General features: G+C 43.2%; 1 protein-coding gene across 1 annotated transcript in view; it reads left to right on the top strand.

Annotated features, from left to right (window-relative positions):
- Nucleotides 1-17,779, top strand: part of LOC122116939 (PDZ domain-containing protein 2-like) — a 90,924-nt gene that overhangs the window by 37,862 nt on the left and 35,283 nt on the right. The window contains exons 5-7 of the mRNA XM_042690526.1: nt 7,389-7,485; nt 14,140-14,285; nt 17,139-17,258. Of these exons, the coding sequence (XP_042546460.1) occupies nt 7,389-7,485; nt 14,140-14,285; nt 17,139-17,258 (363 nt within the window). The remainder of the gene's footprint in view (nt 1-7,388; nt 7,486-14,139; nt 14,286-17,138; nt 17,259-17,779) is intronic.

The following is a 17,779-nucleotide window of genomic DNA, read 5'->3' on the forward strand; positions in this document are numbered from 1 at the left end:
GGGTTTTCTGCTCTCTTTCTGGTTTTCCTCACCACTCATCTTGAAGTCTGTCTGTGCTTCCTGAGCACTTTTTAATATAGCTAATCCAGAACTGCTCACTGCACTTCATGTGCAGCTTTAAAATCACTCACTTCTCTAGCCAAGCCCTGGTGGCTCAGGCTTGCTACTCCTTGCTACTCAGGAGGCTGAGATCTAAGTATCACAATTCAAGAGCCAGACCAGGCAGAAAAGCCTGGTCTTCTACCCAATAATCACTAGAAAAGTATAAGTGGAGCTGTGGCTCAAAGTGGTAGAGTGTTAGGCTTGAGCAAAACAGCTCAGGGACAGTGCCCAGGCCTTGAGTTCAAGGCCCACAACTGACCAAAAAGAAAAAGAAAATCTCTAGCTAGGCACTGTGGCTCAGGCCTATAATTCTAGCTACCTGAGAGACTACAAATAGGAGAAATGCAATTGAAGGCCAGCCCAGACAGGAGAGTTGATAACAGCAGTTCTCAAGCCATAGTTGGGCACAGTGGTGCATGGCTGCCATCCCAAACTCTGTAGAAAGCTGAGTTTGAGAGGATCACAGTGCTAGGGTAGACCAGGCAGAAAAGACCACGAGATTCCATCTTCATGGACAGAAATCTAGATATGGTGGTAGACACCTGTGATCCCAGCTAGAACGGGGAGAAAGTTACTCGCAGGCTGATGGAGACACTTGGTGTAAAATGAGACCCTGTTCTAAAAATAACTATCAAAACACCAGGCTGGAGGTGTGGATCAGCAGTGTCAAACCAGCCTAGCAAGTGTGAGGCCCTGTGTTCTAACTCTGATACCACCAAATAAATAGATATGTATGTACATGCATATACATATAGATACATACCACATACAATTATTTCTGCTTTACATAAGGAAAACTCAGCCTTGGACACCACTGCTCTGTTAATATATTATGGACACAATGCATGCTATACACTCTGCCTCTACTTCATGTATTAAGTAAAACAGGTTTCCTTAACTACTGAGTAAAATGCACATGTATTTTTTCTTTCTTACTGCTGTTGTTAGTTGTTATTGGTAGTGGTGCTGAAATTGAATGCACAGGCAGTCTACCGCTTGCAGCCCTCTTTGTTTTTTTTCTTTAGTTTCCAGATAGGATCTCAATTTTTTGCCAGGGTCAGTTTCCCTACTTAAGAGACCTGGAATCACAGGCGTATACCAACATGCCTGGTTTTTAATTGGTTGAGATGGTGGTCACATTAACATTTTGCCCAGACTGGCCTCAAACTACAGTCCTCCCAATCTCTGCCTCCAAGGAGCTAGGATTATAGGTGTGAGCTACCACACCAGGCCGTAAAATATTATGTTCTAAATATTAAAATATATACATTCTAGATTCTAAATTATTATCCACATGAGAGTAATCCTGTTTTTGTTTGTTTGTTTTTGCTTGATAATCTAGTCAAGGCATCTGAGAAGCTTCTGTGTTCCCATTCTCTGTCTCTTAAGGTGAACTTGGGAGGGCAGGAAGTACTAGGGGAGGTGCAGCCCAGCCTGTGTCTTCACTTTGTCCAGTACTTCCCTTTGTCCCAGGAAAGGCATAAATTCCAGAGTCCAGCTCTGTTCTTCCTCCACAATTTGGTCCTCTTTCTGCTTAACAAAAGCTCTCCAGATGACTGGATGTGCCAAGATTTGTCTAGATTATACTACATCTCTAGGAAACACCTTCAGAATCAAACTACCACCAACACTTGTGAATCCATTTTAATTCTCAGCTGCTTCTTATCCCCTGCCCAGCCTTGCCTTCATGTCTACTTCTAGAGATCTCTCAGCCTTCCCTTCATGTCTACTTCTAGAGATCTCTCAGCCTTCCCTTCATGTCTACTTCTAGAGGTCCTCTGTGGGCAGCTTCTGAGCCTTGAGAAGCTCTCTGGCAAGTTCATCTGGGATGTTGTTACACTTTCTCTCATCTTATTTAGAACTCAACATAAATCAGATCTATCCCCACACATTTGACTGCTTGACTGTTCTCCTGAATGGCTACTCTTCCATTTTCCATTGGATGGGAGGATGTCTACTTTAAAAAAAAAAAATCAATTCCTGGTCTCATTTATGTGGTTTCCCAGAGGAAATATGCCACAATTAATCAGAAACCAATATTATTTCTTGGGGGGGGGGGGGGGCGGGCAGGAGGGCGGGCATGAGGCTTAAACTCTGGGCCTGGCTTCTGTCCCTCAGCTCTTCAGCTCAAGGCTAGCACTTTACCACTTGAGCCAGCACCACTTCCAGTTTTCTGGTGGTTTAATAGAGATAAGAGTGTCACGGGGGCTGGGAAGTTGGCTCAGTGGTAGAGTGCTTGCCTTGCATGCCTAAGGCCCTGGGTTCGATTCCTCAGCACCACATAAGCAAAAAGAATAAAAGCTGGAAGTGGCGCTGTGGCTCAAGTGGTAGAGCGCTAGCCTTGAGCTGAAGAGCTGAGGGACAGCGCCCAGGCCCAGAGTTCAGGCCCCACGACCGGACCCAAAAAAAAAAAAGAGTGTCACGGACTTTCCTGCCCGGGCTGGCTTCGAACCGTGATCCTCAGATCTCAACCTCCCAAGTAGCTAGGATTACAGGCGTGAGCTACCTGCTGTGATTTCCTTCTTAAGGACAGATCCTTATTGCTGATGAGGACACTGAAGCTTAGCAGGGTACCTCCTGTGCCTATGCTGTGAATAATATGGTACCACCAGGATTTGTGCCCTGGATACTTAGCCACTCTGACTACTACCCTCTGCAAAACCAGAAGCTAAAGCTGCTGCTTTATTGAGAGAGAATTTCACAGGATACAAACACAGAGAAACATGGCAAGGACCAACCTGAACATGGAAATTGGCAACTTTGTTAGATTCTAAGGGTATCCTGCCATTGTTTTATGACACATGAACTAGAAGCTGCTTGTGAATAATAGAACATATCAACTGCTTCACTGGTCTCCCAGGAGAACTTTCTGGAATGTTCATTTTAGAATAACTAGATGGTATTTTCACACAGTTCCGTTTGTTCTGTGCATGGGGGGAAAGTGCACACAGCAAAGGGGTTCTCAGAACATAGCCATTCTCAGACAATAGTGTAAGACTAAAGAAAGGCTCGTTATAACCACAGTTACACTCAGTATGCTGCTCTTTCCTGTTATAATCTGGAACTAATGTGTCCAAGCCATCCACTTCCTGCTTGTTGGCTTGCAAGCCTCCTGACTGCTCAGCAAACCAGTTTGGCTCAAGAGGAAATCGTCGCCTTTACATTCAGAATTCTCTTGCTGTGGTTTGAATAAATTCATGTGTGGGAAACTGAATCCCAAATCCAATAGAGTTTGGGAGATGAGGCTGTAGAAGGTGATGAGTATTAACTCTGTCCTTGTAGGACTCGATTATGTATTGCAAGAGCAAGCTGGCAAGTTTGGCCTTTTTGTTCTCACACTGTCTGGGTTTCTTGCCCTTCCGTCTTCTGCCAGGGAATAATGCAGCAATAGGGCTCCCACCAAAAGCCGGACTTCTCAACCTCCAGAATTGTGAGAGATTAATTGCTTTTATTAATGACCCAGTCTGTGGAAGTCTGTTAGGGCAACATAAAATGGACTAAGATACCTACTCTAGCTCTTTTAGTAGGTTTTGATAGAAGATGTCACTCCCATGTTAATCTCCGCTATGTGGACTTTTCACTACCTTAAGATAACTCAGTTCATTCTTACTGGTCTAGTTATGAGGTTAAATTAGAACCATGCCCTTTCCTGAGATTCCTTTGCCAGGTGCCATGCCAATGGCTCAAGTCTTAATCCTAGCTACTTGAGAGGCTGACATCTGAGGATCTCAACTTGAAGTCAGCATGGGCAGGACAGTCAGTGGGTCTCCTCTCTCTCTCTCTGTCTCCCCCCCTCTACCCCCTCTAGCTCTCTTTCTGCCCCCTCTCTCTCTCAGTTATGGGGCTTGAACTCAGGGCTTGGACACTGTCCCTGAGCTCTTTTTGCTCAAAGCTAGTACGCTACCACTTTGAGCCATAGCGACACTTCTGATTTTTCTGGAGGTTAATTTGAGATACGAGACTCACAGACTTTCCTGCCCGGACTGACTTTGAACTGTGATCCTCAGATATCAGCCTCCTAAGTAGCTAGGATTACAGGCATGAGCCACCAGTGCCTGGCTCTTATCTCCAATTAACTAGCATAAAGCTATAAGTGGAGCTGTGTGTCTCAAGTGGTAAAGCACTAGCTTTGAGCAAAAAACTCTTAAGGGGACAGCATTCAGACTCCAGTACTGGAACGCATTACTGGCATTATTTTTTTTAGGGGGGGGGGGGAGAGCGGGTCCGGTCGTGGGGCCTGAACTCTGGGCCTGGGCGCTGTCCCTCAGCTCTTCAGTTCAAGTCTAGCGCTCTACCACTTGAGCCACAGCACCACTTCCAGCTTTTTTCTTTTTGCTTATGTGGTGCTGAGGAATCAAACCCAGGGCCTCAGGTATGCAAGGCAAGCGCTTTACCACTGAGCCACCTTCCCAGCCCCCATACTAGCATTTTGTAGATCAGAGAAATCAAGTTTCATTTTATTCTTTGGTGCCCTGAGGGATTAATAAGAGCTGTGTTATAAAGACTGGGTAATGAGTACTCCATAAATAGAGACAGGAGGCAAGATCGGAGTTCCTCCCCAGATATGAACATCTTAGACAGACTATGTCTGATGGGATCATCCTTGGCTGCTGTGTAATAAACGGCTCATTTAATGGGTACCAGGAGAGATAATGGCATTCAAGCTGGGGAATACCTTTATCTGAAAGTTGGCAGCCTAGCAGGCCAGGTGGTATGACCAGGGGGAATAAAAATAAGAAAGAAAACCCACCAGGCGCTTTCCTCAGCCTCCGGTAATCACTGTTTACAGTCTGGAGACAGGTTGTTCTGTAAAGTTTTTCAAGCAAGCAAAACAGAAGTCCTGCCTTATTTCTGTTTGCGCATCCCCGGGTTGGCACTGATCTCTGACATGCCTCAAAAACAGCTCGTATTCTCTGGGCTTGCCTTGGTCTCAGGAAAGATATCCTTGGAGAATCTCTAAAACTATCTTCAGGATTCCATTCTTGCTTTTCCTTCAACCTGGACATTAAAATCTGAATGCAGTAAAGTGACATTATCATCGTTTCATGTGTCAGAATTTCTTTTCCCAGTTGCCCCTTCCTTAATGTGACCTGCATCTCCCCCATTCTCAGACCTTTCATCCTTTGCCTTATCCGGCAAGATTTGAATTCAAGGAAGAAACAAGATGCTTCTCAATGGCATGTATGCTATAAATTACTTCATAAGAGAAGAGTTACTAGAGGATCACTTTACTTTTTTATGCATTGTTATAAAGTGTATTTGATACACAATGAATAATTTTTTTATCACCTGTTAAAATCAGGTGGGATTTTCTCTTATAACATGATTGCTTGAGTTTTCAACAGATGATTACTGTCAAAGGATAATTCATGTGTCTTTTTTAAATGTTTGTATGTTCTATAACGTAAGTCTTATCTATTTTAATGTAAAGCTTTTTTCCCTCTGAAATCTTGAAAGAGGAAATGCATTGTTTGTTGTGTCTCAAAGTTTGATACCCCCCCCCCACACACACACACAAACACTAAAGTTTAACGAACACTTTCCAAACATGTAAGTTTCCGTTTATAATCTAAACATTGTAGTTTTGAGCATGTTTGGCTTTTTCAGGATGAGGACATGAGCCATGGGGTTGTCTCTGGGGTCTGATTCTATGGACACACAGCCTGTGTGTCTATAGATATGACTGCACCTCCACAGAACCTTGGCGATGCTCGGTGCTTAATTGCTATTCAGGCCGAATGAAGGCTGTTCAGACCCATGTCAATTGTCATTGACAATGTTGTCGTTGACAGACGACATCGACAATGGTGGGCCCATAAGATAATAATGAGGATTGAAAATTCCTGTTGCCTAGTGACATCTTAGTGAAATCAATTACCCATGAGTGTTGATACTGGTGTAAATAAACCTGCACCAGCAGTCATATACATGCATACACACACACACACACACACACACACACACACACTACAGTTACATACAAGACAAAAGAGCCAATAAGTAACTGTGTGACTGGTTTAGATTCTTACTATACTTTTTAATTATTGTTTTAGGGTGTATTCCTTATTTTAAAACATTCACTGCAAAACAGTATGCCCTGAATGCCATGTTCTCTCACATACGCAAAATCTAGACCTTTAAAAAAAATGAGTGTGAAGAATATAACATGGGCAAAACCGACAGGTTGAATTGAAACTCCTTCGGATGACTTTTAAAAAATAATTTTTAAATTCTATTGGTTTAAAAAAAAAACAGGGACCATCGAGAGATGGGAACAAGGGGGAAGGAGAGAATTCAGAGAGTGAACATGATTGAAGTACTTTATATGCATATATGAAAATAGAATAAGTGAAATTCATTAAAAATTGTTTGCCAAGGAGAGAGAGCAGATAAGGAAGTAAGGGAGCAGTGAGTTTGACCAAAGCACATTCTGTGGTTGTATGCAAATATCACAATGAAATCCCTTTTTAAGATTAATATATGCCAATAAGAAAATAACTGATGGCTGGGGGATTACTCAATTGGGAAAGCTCCTGACTTTCACACTCAAGGTCCTGGGTTCAGATCCCAGTACCATCAAAATTAAACAAAGGGAAAATAAACAATTGAAGGACAGAGATTTGCATTAAGTTTGAATGTTCTGTTCCCAAAACACAAAGTGGTGGTGGCAGCCTCCGATATCTCAAGTTCATCTCCTCTCTGGTTGGATCCCAAGGGTTTGCAGGATCACTGGCCTAGACCAGCCAGGGCCTGACTGAATCCCTTATGAAGTTGCACAGTGACAGAATTGCCTCACATTGCATTTCCCAGAACATATTCTAGTCATTAAGCAACGCATGCCTGTAGTTATTTGCCACAAAAATCCAAGTTTGGCTGTATTTTAGGAACTGTAGAATTGGGTTTGATTAGTTCATATTTGTTGCATTGTAGCCAAAGCCCTGAGCCACTAGCTGGGAGACCTGGCCTCTAGCTGCGGCTCTGCCATTAACTCCTGATGGCGAACTCGACAAGGTTCCTCCTATGTCATGAGAGAGGAAGGAGCCCAGGGGTCCTTTCCAGTTTGGAAGCTTCGTGGTCCTGGCGGCGTGGGGGATGGTGCTGGGGAGGCGGTGCTGTCTAGGCAGGTTATCTGAAGGGCTGGGTTATGAGCCGCTGAACCTTTTTCTCCTCACATGACACCTGTGTGGCTGCGCCTCCAGCCTCACTGTGCTAACCTCTTGCAGAGGGTAGCACAAGGCATCGGCATGGACCAGCCTCTCACCAGCTCCATGCCCTCTGCCTTTCAGATACCCGGGATGGAGGAACCCCAGGAAGAATCCAAGGAGAGCTCAGAAAGCCCCAAACAGAACAACAGTAAGCTGAAGCTCAAGAGTCGCCTTTCAGGTAAGTGAAGACATTGACTTGGTATATAAGAGTCCAGGCTGGTCTTGAACTTGCCATCCTACTTCAGCCTCCTGAGTGCTGGGATTACAGGTATTCCTGCCATCCCAGGCAAGATGAGCCCTTTTTTTCCCTTAAAATCTCAAAATTGTCTCTCCCTACATGACGCTTACCTGTGTCATAACACCTCCTTTAAAGACTACCTGCCTAATGAATATTTTTATTGGAGCCATAGCAAAGTGCATGTGGCCATCTGTGTAGGTTTAAGTTAAATGCTCTTATAACAGGGCTTCCGGTGACCCTCTATGGAACAGCCCATCTATCACAATGCATAGTATGCTACTATCCATAAAAACACCCAAATTGGTAGGGTAGGCGGTGACTTGACTGCCAGCCAAAAATATCTCTTTCTCTAAGTGTCCAGACTTCTTCTCAGGTAGCCATCAAATACATCACCAAATTCATCTGATACCAGGATTTGAACTCAGGACCTGGCAACCCCGTGGGCTTGCTCTTAGCTGGATGACCTTGCTCTTAGCTGGTGCCTCACCAGCTTGAGTCACACCTCCAGCCTGGCTTTTCAAACCAATTGATAAGATGAACTGTTTCCTATTTGCAAGTCTCAGAATTAGGCAGAATGAATGATTGAAGATGGATTTGTTACAAAGAGCATTAATGATGACTGAGACAAGTGAGAAGTCATGAAGGTTCTTACCTGGAGACAATCACCAACGCTTCTCCAGCCCCAAGGAACATGCCAGTGGGGGTGTGGGTGTCACGCTGGTATAGAGGTCAGCTGTCTTGTCAGAGCTGATCACCACATTATTAATGGTCCCAAGAGAGACTCACAGAGCTCTGAGGAAATCCAGGACCTTTGGAACCAGTATGGCCACATTCCTTATTTTATGGATGACAGCAGAGAACTTAAGGAAATCCCAAAGGTCACTCTGTCCGAGCCAGGAAAAAGACTCTCAGGGTTTTTCCCACCTTTTACCTCACAGGGATCTGGGGAACACTTCTCTTCCCTCTCCTGGTACTTCCTAGATTCGGATGAGAACCGATCAGATGTGGTTTGCTCATTCTGTCCATACAGTGAGTCCAGGACCAGCAAGTTCAGGGGAAAGGGAGAATTATACATTTATTCTGCCAGTAAACAAGGGGCGGCTATATACAATGCACTATTGGAACTTTAAGGCGAGCAAATGCACTGGCCGTTCAGAGTCCTCCTGGCCTCTTGGTGGCTGCAGTCATCAGTGTTCTATGATCTTCACCATCATGAGTTGCATTGCATCCATATTGTTCTTGCCTTTTTCCTGCTCTAGAGGGGAAAATGTTTGCAAAGGTTTAGGCCTTTACGAAGGCCTTTTCCAGAAGCTGTGTTTCCAGCACACACAAACACAACCAATAAGCCCCACACAGGTAGCAGGGCTGAGAGCCGGTCCTGCTTGTGACCAGAGGACCATAGCAGAAGAAGCAAGAACAACGAAGCTTCTGGGGGGAGGGAGGGGCAATGGTCTAGACTTGGAATAAAAACTAATCTAGATTTGGGGGACAATGAAAAGGGAAGATAATTAGTTTTCAGAAACTCATGGTATTTTTGTTTCCTCTTCCACTATTTGCAGAACAATCTAATCTGACAGCCAGAATGATGTGATCTAGCAAAGCTTGTCAGAGTACTGGGGGAGAGACCCGGGCAGCTCAGGCAAGGCTGGGTAAACCTTCACGAGATGTTTAGATTCCCCATATTTATGAATGGAGCGGCGGTTGGGGGGCAGGGGAAATGACAAATCCTTTTGACAGCCATCAGGATAGAGAGGATTCAGAGAGCAGAGGAAGGGAGAGAGAAGACTAGGAATCTAGACTGGAGACGTGTTAAAGAGGTTTAAGGGATTGGGTCTTGATCTGGTGCTGTAGAATGTGTTTGCTCTAAAGACATTTGCATAGGAGGTTTTCATGGAATCGCTCTTCATTTGTCCACCCTGTAAAACCCAGATGTTGATTTCATAATTTCTTAAAATGAGTCGCTCTGGTACTCAGCATCAGGGTTTATCTACATACATGTGGGCTCCCTGTCTGTGGCAGCTGCCTCCCTGTCAGCTCAGGAGGGATTTTCTTCTAATAAATCCTTTTTCAGATGAGTAAGCACACCGAGAGAGATTAATCTAGTCATGAATTATTAAGTCAGGAATTATTTTTTAAAAGTGTCTGTTAAGAGATTCCAGCCATTTCCACAGGGCTTTGCCCAGCCTGGCTCCAAAACTGACAAGAGCAATGTCATCTGCCATTCCATGGAGTATTTTTCTGATAATCTAACCCGTCTTTCTTACTTTCCTTACAGCAGGGTTCTCCTTTAGTTATGATACTTTGGTTTTATCTGTGTTAATCCCTTAAGCGTATGATCTTTTTAAATGCAAATTGTTTTCTTGCTGGCAACGAGACTTCAGATATTTGAAAATCTACTTCCCAAAGTTACTATTGAGCTTCTGAAAAGATAAGCCTGTAATGGCAGCACTGTATTTGCATCACTATTAAAAACAAATCCACATATTCTTTTAAAAAGTACAGCTATCTCATCTTATTCCATGAAACACTTTTAAAGAAATTTCTAGGTAGATTAAAATTCCAGTTATCAAATGAATCATTACACAGATCTATATGTATATCTAGATATTCAAGCAACTTATGCACAATATTCATAGCATATAAAACATCATAGTGGCATTATAGCTATACTTATGTAACTGAGCCGTCATTTAAGAGTAAAATCTTTTAAATTCTTATTTTATTTTTATTTTTATTTATTTTTGGGGGGTCAGTCTGATTGTGGGGCCTGAACTCTGGGCCTGGGTGCTGTCCCTCAGCTCTTCAGCTCAAGGCTAGCACTCTACCACTTGAGCCACAGTGCCACTTCCGACTTTTTTATTTTTTCTGCTTATGTGGTGCTGAGGAATCGAACCCAGGGCCTCATGCATGCAAGGCAAGTGCTCTACCACTGAGCCACCTTCCCAGCCCTAAATTCTTACTTTTAAACAGTGTACAGTATAAGGGATTGCTAAAGGTGCCATTAAAAATCATGACTAGAAGCCAGACACCAGGGGCTCACACCTGTCATTCTAGCTACTCAGGAGGCTGAGATCTTAGGATCAAGGTTCAAAGCCAGCCTGGGCAGGAAAGTAAATGAGACTGTTATCTCCAGTAAACCACCAGAAAACCAGAAGTGGTGCTGTGGCTCAAGTGGTAGAGCACTAGCCTTGAGCTGAAGAGCTGAGGGACAGTGCCCAGGCCCAGAGTTCAAGCTCCATGACCAAAAAAAAAAAAAAAATTAAGACTGGGAGTTCAAGATACCAGTTAGCAGTAGAGCACTTTCCTAGCCATCGCCAGGGCCTTGCCTTGGTCCTCAGCACCAAAACAAAGCAAAACTATACTAAAAAGGCTTGCTAAATAGGACACCAAAGTACTAACCACAGAAGTGCAAAGTGGTACCCAGGTATAGCTGTAATCCCAAGTGATTGCGTTGCCTGCTTCATGTACCTTCTCTATGGTGTCAGTGCAGAGAGAAAATTCCCTAACAGTGCCTTTTTTTTTTTTTATCCGGGCCTTTTGTGTGTTTGATGTTGAGCTGAGACAAAGCCAATTCTGCAGTCCCTAACAATGTTACCATCCTATGGCTTTTTTTTTATATATATATATTTTTTTTTTTATTGTAAAGCTACTATACAGAGGGTTACAGTTACATGAGTGAGGTAATGAGTACACTTCCTCTTGAACATTGTTACCCCCTCCATTGTTTTCCCCCTACCATCCCCTCCCTCCCTCCCTTCCCCAGGTTCTTTTTTTTTTTTTTCTTGATTGTGATTAAGTGATTACATAATTTCAAAGTCACAAGTTCATTCTAACTTTCCTGGAGCAAATTGTCTATCACAGTCTGTAATATATAACAGTGTTCACACGTTATATACCATATTTGTGATCAGCAGCATGTGGATATTTAGTAGTGGTTCAACCAGATGAGCGGGAGTTCTTCTAACAGTGCCTTTTGCAAAATATATCTGGTCATTAAACCACATGACTGTATTGTACTAGGTTGAAACTGAACATCTTGCTAATCAAACAACACCATTAAGCCAGGCATCAGAGGCTTCTGCATAGAATCCTAGGGACCAAAGAGGCGGAGATCTGAGAACTGTAGTTTGATGCCAGCCCAAGCAGACAAATCCAAGATACTGTTACAGAACCCCAGAAGTAGAGGTGTGACTCAAGTGGCACAGCATCAGCCTTAAGCAGAAAAATCTAAACAAAAGTGTGAGACCCTGAGCTCAAGCTCCAGTACCAGCATATGCACACACACACACACACACACACACACACACACACACACACACACACACACACACACACACGTAAGACAGTGAAAAGGGAAGAAGAGGTGTGGCTCAGTGTTAGAGTGCCTGCCTAGCAAGCACGTGGCCCTGAGTTCAAATCCCAGGACCTCCATCACTGAAAAAAGGTAAGGCACAGATATGGAGAAAACACTTACATAGATTTCAGCAAGACTTAGTAACCGAAGATATCCATTAAAAATAAAAACCCCGGGGCTGGGAAGGTGGCTCAGTGGTAGAGCGCTTGCCTTACATGCCTGAGGCCCTGGATTCGATTCCTCAGCACTACATAAGCAAAAAGAAAAAAGCCGGAAGTGGCACTGTGGCTCAAGTGGTAGAGCGCTAGCCTTGAGCTGAAGCGCTGAGAGACAGCGCCCAGGCCCAGAGTTCAGGCCCCACAACCAGACTCAAAAAAAAATAAAAATAAAAATAAAAACCCCAAGCCAGGCACTGGCTCATAGTGTGCTAGCCTTGTGCAAGATAGCTCAGGGACAGCACCCAGGCCCTGAGTTCAAGCCACAGAACCAACAAAAAATTATATATATATATATATATATATATATATATATATATATATATATATGGACCAATAATAAAATGACAGAAACCTGAGCAAACATGAACAGAACAAGCACTTTGCCAAAGAAAAACAGCCAATAAATATATGAAAAGTAGCCTCACCTCATTAGTCATTGGTAGAATGCAAATTCAAAACCAGAATGAGATCTCACGAACCTACTAGGATGAGGAGAATGTAAAGAAACTAGAACTCATCATGCTAATGAGCAGCACTACAGAGGTGAAGCGTGTGTAGCAAGTGCCTCCACTCTGGGTGTCTCCCAACGGATATGCACCTGCTACAGACCGATAGAAGAATATTTAATACGATAGATTCTAGGTCAGAGGTCGGCTAATTGCAGCCCAAACACTGTATGTGTGTGGCCTACAAGCTAGAAATACTTTCTACATTTTTTTGGTGTGGTACTGAGGCTTGAACTCAGAGTCTAATGCTATCTAAGCAGGTACTGTACCACTTGAGCCATACCTCCAACCCAGAATTTACATTTTTAGTGAACCATTAAAAAAAAGAAGGAAAATAGAAAAGAAAAACCATGCATAGACCTCAAAACCAAAAGCATATACTGTATGGCCCTTACCAAAGCAAAGTTTGCATGCCACTTGTTTTAGATATAAAGCTGCAAACAAGGCAAAATGTCCATCAAGAATAGCACAGATAAACAAATCGCAATATATTTATATAATGGAATATTACACAAGAGGGGCAGAAGCAAATTATTGGCATACAATAATTTGACTGATTCCCACAAATAAATATTAAGAACAAGAAGCTGGACACTCAAAAAAGTGCATATTGTATATGTTTTGTCAGGGGCAATACTAGAGTCTTACACTTGCTAGACAGGGTAAAACACCTGAGTCACAACTCCAATCCTTTTCTGCATTAGTTATTTTTCTGATATGGTCTTATATGTTTGTGTGAAGCCAGAAGTAGACCACAATTCACCTACCTGTGCTTCCCACATAGCTGGAATTACAGTGTTGTCAATTTAGATGGAAGGATCTCGGTAATATTTTGCCTGAATTGGCCTCAAATCATGATCCTCCTGTTATCTGTCTCAGTCTGAGATCGTTGAGATTACATGTAAGACCCAATCTAGCCTATGTTAATCTAGCCTATATTCATTTATATAAACTTCAGTAAATAGGCAAAAGTGATTTATGATGTCCAAAGTCAACATCATAGAAAGAGAGTTGGTGAGGTTCTGATTAATATTGTATTTTTTAATTGGAAAATAGGTTAGGGATATGTTCACCCTGTAAATTTTCATTCACTGGTACACTTAAAATTAGTGCACTTTCTCTTAAGTTGTTTTAATGTACTTGAACAAAAAGTTTCTTTAAAAGTCATTACTTATCTGGTCATGGTCATACCTCCAGGAGTTGGCCGCAGATTTTCAAGTTCATAGCAAACCTGGTTTGTAGACTTTCTCCCCACATCTACACCTAACCTTGAATGAATATAAGCATTGCCTTTCTCCAGTCTCGTCATTTCTTCCTAACTTGACATTCATAATTGCAACAATTCATCACTTCAAACCTTGGTTTGATTATGGCCTATTGGGTCTCTCGGATGCCAGGCCTTCTGAAACTCCCTATTTGGCTATAAATGCCATGTGTTCATGCCTGTGGATGGATGCACTGAAGATTCTTCCCGTTCCTTACCAAGCCATACTTTTCCCACTCTCTTTATCTCCAGGAGGTGTCCACCGCCTAGAGTCTGTTGAAGAATACAATGAGCTGATGGTACGCAATGGGGACCCTCGAGCCAGGATGCTGGAGGTCTCCCGAGATGGCCGAAAACACTCCCTTCCCCAGCTGCTGGACTCCTCTGGGTCATCTCAGGTCAGTTCTGGGCCTGGGTTCACTCACAGCCACAGTTGCTTGGTTAGGGAGAGAAGAGCAGGCCGGATGCCAACCTCCAGGTCTCCAGGCTCGTTTCATTTATTTCTCCTTTTAAACACCAGGATGAACCTTAGTGTGAAGGACTCCCCATCTGTGTGGACTGTGAGCAGTTGAGGCCAGAGAGTAGAGACCAAGAAGACAGTAGAGAGAATTGCTGTCTACCCACAGGACTAGAAGGAAGTCAGTTTGAACGAATAGGGAGACAAGAATCTTCTATTGGATCTCAACATCTTGATTCCCTTCCTTCTGTGTGTTTTGGAACTAAGAAATTGCGCTCAACTGCCAGGAGACAGTGGCGTCTTCTAGTCTGTGGTGAACCACCATTGCTTATTTTATGCGAGCATCGTGTGTCAGTGTAACAGCGTTATGGGTGGGTGGGTTGAACACGCGCCTCTGCCATGTCTGGGATCCTACCTGCTGTACAGTGACAACTCAGACAGACAAGATCAGCTATGTAGAGAAGAGCTGTTCCCATCAGAGCCCTGGCTCCATAACCCTGCACGAGGCTCCTCCTCAGACACACTGTCCTCAACTTTTGCCATCTGGTTTTCAGGCCTATGAGCAAGAGAAGGCTGGTTGAAGTGACACCCACAAATCCTTGGGGGACTTGGGGGCAGTAGTGTTGTAAAAGAGTTGGCTCAGCCTGTCTTGACTCGGCTTTTTGATATGGTATGAGCATTGCAGATGTATCGATTGAACATCAAGGAAGTTAAAAATATTTTGCCTAAGGCACGGTGTAATCTCTGTGAAGAGACATGTGTGAGTATGGTTGGTATAATGCAGGAAAGTATTGGTAATGTTTCTGGTGCTCTTTACCTGGCCAGGGCGTATCCTTGTTTCAAAGACAGGGTAGGGGATAAGGCTGTTTTGTGTTGTCTTCACAACACAATCTCACAGGTGATTGTCTATGGTCTGTTAAAGCTGCTTCCAGAAATAAGGAAGCTCATACTAATATAAAAGTGTTAGAGGTCTGGGAAGTTGGCTCAGTGGTAGAGCGCTTGCCTTGCATGCTTGAGGCCCTGGGTTCGCTTCCTCAGCACCACATAAGCAAAAAGAAAAAAGCCAGAAGTGGTGCTGTGGCTCAAGTGGTAGAGCACTAGCCTTGAGCTAAAGAGCTGAGGGACAGCGTCCAAGCCCAGAGTTCAGGCCCCACAACTGGACCCAAAAAAAAGAAAAAAAAGTCTTAAAAACAAGTTCTTTCCCTCTTCAAATTATTTCGCTTATTTTCTGTCCTTTATTTCCCCCATGATTGGCCTTGATTTTTTCTGTTCTCTCTCCCTCCACTAAAAAGTCATGCCTAGATTAGAGTTTTCCAATAAAACTTTCTGCAGGGATGGAAGGTTGTTTTTTTTTTTGTTTTGTTGGTTGTGGAGCTTGAACCCAGGGCCTGGGTGCTGTCCCTGAGCTTCACTCTACCACTTTGAGCCACAGCGCCACTTGTGGTTTGCTGGTGGTTACTTGGAGCCTCATGGATTTTGAATCATGAGCCTCTGATCTCAGCCTCCTGAGTAGCTAGAATTACAGATGGATGAAAGTATTTTGTGTCTGTATTATCTAAGACGGTTGCCTTAGGTGACTACTTAGCACATAGAACGTGACTAGTGCATTTTAATCTTTAACATTATGTTTAAACTCTAGGCAGCCATTGGTGGTGAGCAGTCACTATATTAGACCACACAGCCTGGAATGTACAGGTGAAGCCCGGCACTCTGCCGTGAAGCATGCTTCGGCTGCTTTCCACAAGGAGGAGTGAGTAAGGCAGGGTCAAAGCTTAGTGATGAGAGGAGTTCTCTCATGGAGATCAGACTCGAATCCGTGTCTGGTCCTCTCTGCAGTGGTTTCAGTAAAACTGTAGTAACCTCGCCAAGCCTTCAGCATTGATGTTATGAGACCAAGTCTGGGAGGCTCAGATTCCTGGCAGATTTGGTACCACTTCGCAGTGTAATTGCTCTAAACTGCGTGGGATACAAAAATATCATTGGGGGACATTTCTATATTTCAGCATAGCAGGCACAAATTTAAGGATAAAATCTATTTTGTGATTTCTCTTTTTGTATATTAAACATGAAATGATTTATTTTTGGCTCATGTTAGAATATCTAAGCCCCTAAGACATTTACTTTTTTTCCTAAGAGTAGCAAAGTACAAGGCTGATGATGTTTAGAATACATAACCTGATCTGACTGCTGTGGTCCAAAAAGGGAAAGTGTGGCTTAGGGAAAAGATTTTATTTTCCAAATATGAGGGATTAGAGCTGAAATAGCTACCATGTCTCAGCAGGATATTTCATGTGGAATAATAGTTGTCTGGGTCTGTGGTTTGCCATATATAAGAAACAAGGATTACTGAGTTTTTGAATGAGCAAATTTAGTTTAAAATGGTGAGATACTTTCTGACCATGACTGTGAAGTTGGGAAGGGGATGTGGTAGGAGAGTGATTTCCAACTACCATCCAACCACAGGGTGGTTATCTCATATCTTTGAGGCCTCTTGGTTTCTGGTTCCTGACTCCATTCCAGAAGGATCTGTAAAATATGGAGAAGGAAAGAACAACATGAGTGCTCGAGGTTGCTAAGTAGTTCTTTATGAGGGTGGGGAAGCATGTAGATCTATAACAGCAGAGGGTCTTTCTCCAAAATTATTCATAGTAAACTTCCTTTAATTCACTAGACCAGAGATGGAGCAGAGAAATACTGTCATCTCAACAAAAGACTGACATTTTCATGCCTGTGCATATTTGTGTACCTGGGCCCCCAACAGATATCTTTACTCTTACCTTACTCTGGCTTTTAGGAATACCACATCGTGAAGAAATCCACCCGCTCCCTGAGCACCACCCATGTGGAATCTCCGTGGAGACTCATCCGGCCATCTGTGATCTCCATCATTGGGTTGTATAAAGAAAAAGGCAAGGTGAGCTCTTTTTCTGCAGGCTCCCTCCTGGCCTTCCAGCTAATAGGTGGCATTATTCCTTGGATGGTTAATTTCAGTTTTTAGATTTTATTATCTGTTGTTACATGAGATTAAAAAACAACAAGAACAAGAGAGATAGAGGGAGCGGCTGTAGGATGAGTTTCCCAGCATTCTTTCCTGTGGGCCCCAGTGTATGCAATGGTTACCTCCACTTTGCCTTTAGGATGCAGAGTTACAGCACTCGGCTGGCTCTAGGGAAAATCAAAAGTGGAATGAAAGGTCCTCAATCATTTCTTCTTTTTGTTGTGAGTATTGCATCCACTTTTCCTAACTTCTGCTTCCAGTGACAGAAACTCAAGACCCTGTAGCTTCAGGAAGTACTCCCAGTTATCCTTGAGTAAAGTTCATGGCATGGCTATTACTATAAAAAGAATGATATGCATAACTTGACACTACTCATAGATCAAAATGTATCCAAAAATGCAAGTACTGAAGCAAATATGGCACCTTTCATATGGCAA

Source organism: Dipodomys spectabilis, unplaced genomic scaffold (genome assembly GCF_019054845.1).
Source record: "Dipodomys spectabilis isolate Male_0828 unplaced genomic scaffold, ASM1905484v1 ptg000138l, whole genome shotgun sequence".
Lineage (NCBI taxonomy): Eukaryota > Metazoa > Chordata > Mammalia > Rodentia > Heteromyidae > Dipodomys > Dipodomys spectabilis.